Source organism: Xyrauchen texanus, chromosome 4, assembly GCF_025860055.1.
Source record: "Xyrauchen texanus isolate HMW12.3.18 chromosome 4, RBS_HiC_50CHRs, whole genome shotgun sequence".
Classification (NCBI taxonomy): domain Eukaryota; kingdom Metazoa; phylum Chordata; class Actinopteri; order Cypriniformes; family Catostomidae; genus Xyrauchen; species Xyrauchen texanus.
This window is the reverse complement of record NC_068279.1, coordinates 14,911,460-14,921,138: the sequence shown is the minus strand read 5'-3', so window position 1 is coordinate 14,921,138 and position 9,679 is coordinate 14,911,460. Positions and strand designations below refer to the sequence as shown.

Here is a 9,679-nt window from a genome sequence, read left to right as displayed (position 1 = left end):
TCTCTTCTCAATTTCTTCCATGTCTTGAAGATGGGCTTTTTCTCCTTGACAATGCACTGGGCATCTTCATTCCACCAATTGTCGATGAAGCAGACAGTGGGCATTCAGTAACGTGCATGGCGATCGATTCCCACACGGCCACATGTTTTCACCATGATGGCTCAATGTTTGGCCAGTTTACACCACTGAATCCGTTCTTGCCCTGCCGTTGGCTGCTTCTTATTTGGCTGAACTTGGAGATGCATGTCGAGCATGAGTATCCGGTGTTGTGGAGCTACGTTGTCCGATCAAATGACTTTGGCATTGGTGGCAAGCTTTAAGTCTCAAAGGAGTCAGAAATCAATCTGCGTGGCATTGCCACCGCTGCTGTACAGATTGGACAGCTGCTTCTAGAAGAAGGTGTTAATGATTGCCAGGTCGTGTGCTTGTGTCCACTCAAGAACTCGCTTGCGTTTCTCATTTCAAGTTCCATAACCATGTCTGCCTTGTATCTGTTCGAACCCATCCCTGGTGCTCCCAACTTGTCAGTTTTGGTTGCTGCCAATCTGGAGCAGCTCTTCTTCGCCAGTGGTCTGAAGATGGCCATCGAGACCATTCCAGAAGTCATATTTCTCTTGATGCAGCTAGACTGGTGTGTGTAGCATGACAGGACTCGCAGGACATTTCTCTCTGTTTCGATCTTAAGCGAAATTAGATGATCCTTATCCGCTCCATGGCCATGATGCAATCTCATTAAGGGTGACGTCGTTCCTCTTTGTCGATGTACTGTAATAGACCAACTTGAATCCTTGTCCGATGTCCCTTGACTTGGCACATTTCCTTGCATACGGGCAATGTCAACTCGCCGGTGATTCAATGCGTTAGCTAATTCTCTGCTCCAGCCAGTCATCGTTCCGATACTGATGGAGCCCAATCGTAATCGTTGCAAATTGAGATACTCCGTTAAAATAACTGAGATCTTTGCTTGAAATTTTGCGTTTGTGCTTAGATTAAATTCCAACTGCATCTAGGGGAAACAGTGTGCTGTTGTTTTCTCACTTTCTTTGTCTTAAGACTCTTTTTGCAGTTTATTATCATGCAGTAATACACTGTCATAGTGATTGATGTATTTTGTCATGAAATCAGAGACAGGAGAGTGGTCGCAGGTGATGCATCAAAGCAACCTGACCACATGTGATCGGATCACCCGAGATGCATCTTAATACCAGGTGTAAATGGGGTCTGAGACATACTGCCTAACTTCTCCTTTAGTGTTCCATGGAAGAAAGAAAGTCATAGGAGTTTGGAACAATATGAGGGTGTGTGAATGATGACAGAAATACAATTTTTGGGTGAACTGTCCTTTTAATTAGCTAAATTTGAAGAAGAAAAAAAGGTCCTTTTAGGGATGTCCTGAGAAGGGCATATGGTTTATAATGAGAGTAAATAATGTCTTGTTTCACATTTTCCAGTCTCAAGGACACACTGTCACTTTCTAAAGACAGCAGCAAAATAAAGGACAAAGTGAGGGGAAAGCACTGATAGTGATGGATAGTCTAACATAATCATAAAATTACTAAATAAATAAATAACTAGTCAATGGGAAGTCCACAAAAGATAATCATGTAAGCATCTTTTGTGCTGTGTTTTTCCTTTATGTAATGTGTCTGTTGTCTTTTATGTGTCTTGTGGCAGTATAGTCCAGCCTTCTTTGTTAATGTGAGTATTTTTTACATTGACATCTTACATTTATTAATTTGGCAGATGCTTTTATCCAAAGCAACTTACAAAAGAGGAATACATTGTAAGCAAATCATCTTAAGGAGACAGTGGTATGAAAAGTCCTGTATTACAAAGTTTCAATTGCATCGGAATAGTAGTATTAAAGACAGATTAAAGTGCAACAAGAATTGTTTTCTTTTACTTTTTTTTTTTTTTTTGTGACTGGTGAAGTGCTCATGGAAAAGATGTGTTTTTAGCCATTTTTTGAAGATGGAAAGGGAGTCAGCTTCTCCGATGGAGTTGGGAAGGTCATTCCACCAATGTGGTGCGATGAAACCGAATGTCCGGGAAAGTGTTTTGGTGCCTCTTTGTGTTGGTACAACAAGGTGCCATTCCTTAGCCGACTGCAGGCTTCCGGTGGGAATGTAGCTCTGCAGAAATTATTTTAGGTATGCTGGAGCAGACTCAGTGACTGTTCTATATGCCAGCATCAGAGCCTTGAATTTGATATTTGCATCAACAGTGAAGAAAGTCAAGGAGGTGTGTAACATGGGCTCTCTTTGTTTCATTAAAGACCAGACGAGATGCTACATTCTGGATCATTTGCAGGGGTCTAATTGCGCATGCGGGGAGGCCTGCAATGAGAGCGTTACAGTAGTCCAGTCTAGTTATGACAAGTGAATGAACAAGAAGTTGTGTGGCATGTTCAGAGAGGAAGGGTCTTATCTTCCTGATATTGTAGAGTGTAAATCTACATGATAATGCTCTCTTTGAGATGTGGTCTGCGAAATTGATTTTTTTGGGCAAGTGAAATATCATACTGCCTTCCTAGTCAGAAGTCCTCAGATGAATAAAGAATATACTTTATGTGCCTTTCACTGCCTCTAAGACATAAACCAGAGCATTACAGTGGGTACGGAAAGTATTCAGACCCCCTTAAATTTTTCACTCTTTGTTATATTGCAGCCATTTGCTAAAATCATTTAAGTTCATTTTTTTTCCCTCATTATTGTACACACAGCACACCATATTGACAGAAAAACACAGAATTGTTGACATTTTTGCACATTTATTAAAAAAGAAAAACTGAACTATCACATGGTCCTAAATATTCAGACCCTTTGTTCAGTATTTAGTAGAAGCACCCTTTTGATCTAATACAGCCATGAGTCTTTTTGGGAAAGATGCAACAAGTTTTTCACATCTGGATTTGGGTATCCTCTGCCATTCCCACTTGCAGATCCTCTCCAGTTCTGTCAGGTTGGATGGTAAACGTTAGTGGACAGCCATTTTCAGGTCTCTCCAGAGATGCTCAATTGGGTTTAAGTCAGGGCTCTGGCTGGGCCATTCAAGAACAGTCATGGAGTTGCTGTGAAGCCACTCCTTCGTTATTTTAGCGGTGTGCTTAGGGTCATTGTCTTGTTGGAAGGTGAACCTTCGGCCCAGTCTGAGGTCCAGAGCACTCTGGAGAAGGCTTTCGTCCAGGATATCCCTGTACTTGGCCGCATTCATCTTTCCCTCGATTGCAACCAGTCGTCCTGTCCCTGCAGCTGAAAAACACCCCCACAGCATGATGCTGCCACCACCATGCTTCACTGTTGAGACTGTATTGGACAGGTGATGAGCAGTGCCTGGTTTTCTCCACACATACCGCTTAGAATTAAGGCCAAAAAGTTTTATCTTGGTCTCATCAGACCAGAGAATCTTATTTATCACCATCTTGGAGTCCTTCAGGTGTTTTTTAGCAAACTCCATGCAGGCTTTCATGTGTCTTGCACTGAGGAGAGGCTTCCGTCGGGCCACTCTGCCATAAAGCCCCGACTGGTGGATGGCTGCAGTGATGGTTGACTTACTACAACTTTCTCCCATCTCCCGACTGCATCTCTGGAGCTCAGCCACAGTGATCTTTGGGTTCTTTACCTCTCTCACCAAGGCTCTTCTCCCCCGATAGCTCAGTTTGGCTGGACGGCCAGCTCTAGGAAGGGTTCTGGTCATCCCAAACATCTTCCATTTAAGGATTATGGAGGCCACTGTGCTCTTATGAACCTTAAGGGCAGCAGACATTTTTTTGTAACCTTGGCCAGATCTGTGCCTTGCCACAATTCTGTCTCTGAGCTCTTCAGGCAGTTCCTTTGACCTCATGATTCTCATTTGCACTGACATGCACTGTGAGCTGTAAGGTCTTATATAGACAGGTGTGTGGCTTTCCTAATCAAGTCCAATCAGTATAATCAAACACAGCTGGACTCAATTGAAGGTGTAGAACCATCTCAAGGATGATCAGAAGAAATGGACAGCACCTGAGTTAAATATATGAGTGTCACAGCAAAGGGTCTGAATACTTAGGACCATGTGATATTTCAGTTTTTCTTTTTTAATATATGTGCAAAAATGTCAACAATTCTGTGTTTTTCTGTCAATATGGGGTGCTGTGTGTACAATAATGAGGAAAAAATATGAACTTAAATGATTTTAGCAAATGGCTGCAATATAACAAAGAGTGAAAAATTTAAGGGGGTCTGAATACTTTCCGTACCCACTGTATATATATATATATATATACTGTTTTTAATGGATAGTAAGGAAATAGTGGTGAAAACCATCACTCTTAGGTGGGGATAATTGTTGACTGTGATGGGAGGGCACATTTGCTATAGTTTGTACTTTGTTCTGCAGGAAAAAAAGAAGCAAGTTTTGAAAAGGTGTAGACTTTTTATAATGTAATTCATATGTATAGTTGTGATGCGCATAAATTTGTGAATTTAAATGTTTAAATGTAGACATTTAAGTTTGTAGTTGTAATAATTGTAGTGTGAATGAATGCTATGTATGCGTAAAGTGTGTGTATGTTGGTGTGTGTTCGTACATGATGTGCCTTAGAGTCACTGCTGGTGGGTGTGTATCTTGTATCTGATCTGAATGGTTAAGGACTCGGCATCACAAGCATCTTTTGTCTGGAGATGTTTGTAGTGGGGTGAGTAACAGCATGACACCAGTGATTAGCAATGCAAAGCTCTGGTTCTGCACCATAATCTGCACTAGTGAAACATCAACCCTTTCCTCTGCGACTTCAACTTCAGCCTTTTCTTCTGCTTAGGGACCTCATCAACCGCAGGTAAACATCAGCCATATACCAACCCTACCAAACACAGTACTAAACCTACCACTTAAACCCATCATAATCATCTACCAACCATGTTCAACCCAACAACTCAGTAATAATCAACCAACTACCAAATCAGTGAATCAGCTAAGAAACACCCATCTTTGGTTTAAATAATAATAAAAAAAAAATATATATATATATTACAAATGCTCCTTGTTCATTAAGGAATATAACACATATAATAAGTCACAATACTAAGTCAGGAAATATTTTAGTTCATTAAACTAGACCAGGGAAATAAAAATGTGTCTCTGAGAACTTGAAGAGGAGATGTATCATCAGGATTTTCAGTTAATTTTTGACTTTGTTCAGGACTGTGATAAAATCCAACAGTTCACTTCATATATTTATTTACATCTAATAAAACACAGTAAACACTTGATATCCAAATGATATATTATTTTTGATCATGCATTAGAGATAAAAAAAAAAAAAATATCTGTACTATCTAAGCAATAAACTAAAAACTTGTACAAGAAAAAAATATATTTTGAACACTCACCTAAATGCATAAATCGATATATTGCTATATATTTGAGATTGATCTATAAAGACGCTGCTTGTTACTACATAAGTACTTAAAGTACATTTGTAGTTAAAATATATACACTGTATATACACACAAATATACACTGAAACTTTTTTTTTACCTAAAAAAGTGCTTTGTTGTAACAATAAATTAACTGGTTTTATTCAAGTAACTTCACTGACTCAACCTGAATACATTAGGTTACACCAGCAAAACTCATTTTAAGAGTTAGGTCAGGTAGCAATAGCTCCTGAAGGTAACAATTGCAGGCTACCACTTTTTACAGTGCAGCAATACAGTCAAAACATCAAATAAAATTATGTGAATCAATGGTTTGCACTTACAGGATATCAATATTGGAGGCTTAAATCATCATTTTGATAAATGTACATACACATCATGGCAATAGGGTGTTGGCAAGTACACTTGATGCTATGAGCATTTATTTAATTTTTTTTATTTTTATGATTAACATTTTTATCGATTCCAGCATCAAACACAGAAAAGAAAGACATAAATACACAGAATCAACATTTAACTCCCACTACCACCCCTCCCCATTCCCAACCCTACCCAATCCTCAACAAACACCCCTGTGGTCACACCTGTGAGCATTTTATTTTAATTGCCAAACCCACTGTTGACTATATCCAAAAACCTCCCCTCTAGGTCATGTGTTTAGAGCCCTGATGACCAATTTTGAAAATAAAGATCTGTGTTTTTAAATGAGTGCTAAAATTCACTGTTAACCAATTCTAAACTCACCTATAAAGATCTAAGTTCATAATCTGTAAATTATAGCTTTGTTAGTACTGGGCCTCTTATGTCAGAACGTATGAAATTACACCAATCTTTGAGGCAGCAAAGGTAAAAGATAGAAGATACTCAGTGACCTACATCACACACACAGAAGCATACACTCTTGTTTTTTGACTGAACCCACCCATTCATTGTGCGATGGGAGAATGACATTGGCGAGATCGCTGGTCACATGGTTGGCCATGCCTTCATAAATCGTAGCTTGAGACACTCCATCTATCAGAAGTACACACATTTAGACACACACACACACACACACAGGATACACGGCGGGTTTCAGAACCCCTCCACATGGGCTCTGCCCATGCCACTATCACCACCTCCGGAGTCTGGTAATACTAAATACTCCATAAATCTCCCTCTTTCACTCTCTCTCTCTCTCTCTCTCTCTCTCTCTCTCTCTCTCTCTGTCGGAACATAAGTTGTCTGCTTTCATTTTCTGCAGTAGGTTTGGTTGTATTATGGCCTTGGAGTTTAACTTTTTGTGAAATGTGAATCATGATTAATGGCTATAGCATTTCCAGATAGCATATACAGTCAGGATAATTAATATGCAAACATATCAGTGCTCAAATAAACATTTATAAATTGATATTTTAGTACCTGAGTACCAGCATGTACAAGAACATTTTGTTGTTAAGTTTTGATAGGTAGTTGTTGTCTTACTGTAAACAAGATAACAACTTGTGTCATACATCTAATGGTACACAGAGCCAGATGTGGATGGGTTTTATGTGTTGTCTTCAGGGATGACATTACATTTATGTATTTGGCAGGAGCTCTAATCCAAAGTGACTTGTAGTGCATTCAAGGTATACATTTTTGTTGCTAATGCCATGCTCTATCAGTTGAGCTACAGGAGCCATGACATATGGCTTAAGCCTGAATTAAGACTCAAAGCAGTTAAATATTTGAGCAAATCAATCAATAGTTTTCACATCTTGAATGTTATACACATAGCCTATGCTTATCTCAGTGTTGGGTGAGGTAACTGCAAGTTCTAATAATGCAGTCACACTGAATGCATGATCTGATCTGATATTATAAAATGTCAGATAACATAATTAATATTGGCTTTTAAGCTGCTTCTGTTTGATTGAGAGTGGCCACTATTTTAACAATGTGTATGTGTGTTTCGTAACAGTGGGGGTTTTCTCTTTCTTTCAGATCTGGAATCAAAAATGAACTGGGCGTCTTTTTATGCCGTGATTAGCGGCGTGAACCGGCATTCCACCGGCATAGGGCGGATCTGGCTGTCAGTCCTCTTCATATTCCGAATTATGGTTCTGGTGGTGGCGGCGGAAAGTGTGTGGGGTGATGAGAAAGCCCATTTCGTCTGTAACACCCAGCAACCTGGATGCAACAGTGTATGTTATGACCACTTCTTTCCCGTCTCTCATATCCGGTTGTGGGCACTGCAACTGATTGTGGTCTCTACCCCCGCCCTGCTGGTGACCATGCACATTGCACATCGTCGGCATATCGATAAAAAGTTGTACCACCAGGCTGGCCGCACCAGTCCCAAGGAACTGGAGCAGATAAAGACGCAAAAAATGAAGATTACTGGTGGTCTCTGGTGGACATACATGATTAGCCTGTTGTTCCGTGTGTTGTTTGAATCAGCTTTTATGTATTTGTTCTATATGATTTACCCTGGCTATAAAATGTTCAGGTTGGTAAAGTGTGACTCATACCCTTGCCCAAACATAGTTGACTGCTTTGTGTCTCGGCCAACAGAGAAAACAGTGTTCACTATATTTATGCTTGTGGTGTCTGGCATCTGCATCCTGCTCAACATTGCGGAAATCGTCTTTCTTGTTGCCAGGGCAACAAGTCGACATCTGAACAATTCCAAGGACTCTCCTGTGGGAGCTTGGATTTCTCAGAAACTGTGGTCCTTTTAGAATTGATGCAAAAAATGCAGTAAAACTCACTCTACTCTAAACTCTAAAATATATTTCACTGAAACACCTAATTGCTTTAACTAAACATTTTAATTGTACACCTCAGAAATAAGAAACTGTGTCCAAAATGACACACTACACACTATGTACTTATACACTATGCACGCAGTATATGAATTTTCAAAGTGTGGTATCGTCCCAAATGGAAGAATAACTTTTTATTTTTTGCATTTCTTGCAGCTGGCAGAAATTATGGTTCAAATGCATGTGATATGTTGCAGCTAGCATTAGCATGTTAGCTAATGTTAACAGAAACTTCTGTTCCATGAGTTGCTACATTTACCATTAATTACAATCGTTTTGTCAGGCCAGATATGTAGTAACTTTCGTTTTTTAAATTTTAAGTGTGAACATACTACACATACTACTTGCAATACAAAATGACGTGGAATAATGCAGAAGTGTGCGATTTGTGACACATCTTAAATATAAACTCAGAATTTTTAAATATGTACATAATGTTAGCCTACTCCATATGATTTTAGACCAGTGTTTAAATCAATTCACACTGTTAAATGAAATGTTAAATAAAATCTTTAATTTACTTTATGTGTGGGAGAATCTCTCTAAAGTTTATCTAATTGGCAAATGTCAAGATTCACCAAAGCACATTTTCTCAAATTGCTAGTGCTAATAAACTTATAACAGGTATTGGCATCTACATATTCAACAATAAAGCATTGTTGTAAAGTTTTATCCACAAAATGTGTTCAGGCTGGGCAGAAATCTGGGCTATGTCCTGACCATTGGCGTTTTGGTTATACCTGTTTGAGAATATTTTATTTTCTTATATTTTAAATTAAATGTGGGCAGGACCTCTGTTTTAAAACTGTGTTGGTAAAATGTCTCTTAGTAAAATTTTGAATGACCAACTTTTGCAATTACTGAATTATCACTCTTTTTTGTGTGTATGAACATATATATCCCCCTTTACTGTGCAAAGGCACTTGTGAAAAATGTTGCAGGGTGAGGATGTCTTTAGAAATACTGCCTTTAAAAGTTTGAATTGATCAGTTAACGTCATACAAAGTCCAGTAAACATAAAAAAGCGAAATCAATATTTGGTGTGATAACCTTTGAGTTCAAAAACGCACGCACGCACACACACGCACACACATATATATTACCTTGGCTGATGGAATGTAAAATATACCCCCCATCCTCTTTGAGAACATCACATACATACATACATACTAAATATACACACAAAGACACAGCTCTGCACCTTCTCTTTCCCTTTTATTTGGAGTCAAACCAGTATAAACAATAGAAAGACAGACAGACAAACAAAAAGAGTCTGTGTGTTTCATTTGCTTTCCTTCAAAAAGAGGAACACATTGAATCTTGTGAGCTCTGCCATTGGTCCTGACAGCTGTCACTCAGCAGAGAGGCTCTGAGAAACAAGGCAGGTGGTACACTCTTTAGAATTCTTCCAAGGGATTGTGTTCCCTGCCAAAATTAACCCCAACCTCAAACACACACACACACACACACACACAC

At 39.1% G+C, this 9,679-nt stretch overlaps 1 protein-coding gene across 2 annotated transcripts; it reads left to right on the top strand.

Annotated features, from left to right (window-relative positions):
- The first annotated feature begins 4,673 nt into the window (after window positions 1–4,673).
- On the top strand, window positions 4,674–9,043 carry LOC127638844 (gap junction beta-1 protein-like). Of its 2 annotated transcripts, none has more exons than XM_052120590.1 (2): window positions 4,674–4,816; window positions 7,383–9,043. In XM_052120590.1, the coding sequence occupies exon 2, from the start codon at window positions 7,397–7,399 to the stop codon at window positions 8,117–8,119; it is 723 nt and encodes a 240-aa protein (XP_051976550.1). In that variant the 5' UTR covers window positions 4,674–4,816; window positions 7,383–7,396; the 3' UTR covers window positions 8,120–9,043. The 2 variants fall into 2 exon arrangements, with proteins under 2 accessions (XP_051976550.1, XP_051976545.1); XM_052120585.1 differs by lacking the exon at window positions 4,674–4,816 and adding an exon at window positions 6,450–6,547.
- Window positions 9,044–9,679: the final 636 nt, after the last annotated feature.

Bases quoted from the DNA above. Each gene is read 5' to 3' on its own strand.
- LOC127638844 (XM_052120585.1), top strand. From the start codon at position 6,520: ATGCCACTATCACCACCTCCGGAGTCTG. The intron at 6,548-7,382 runs GTAATACTAAAT...TCTTTCTTTCAG, and splicing joins ATCACCACCTCCGGAGTCTG to ATCTGGAATCAAAAATGAAC.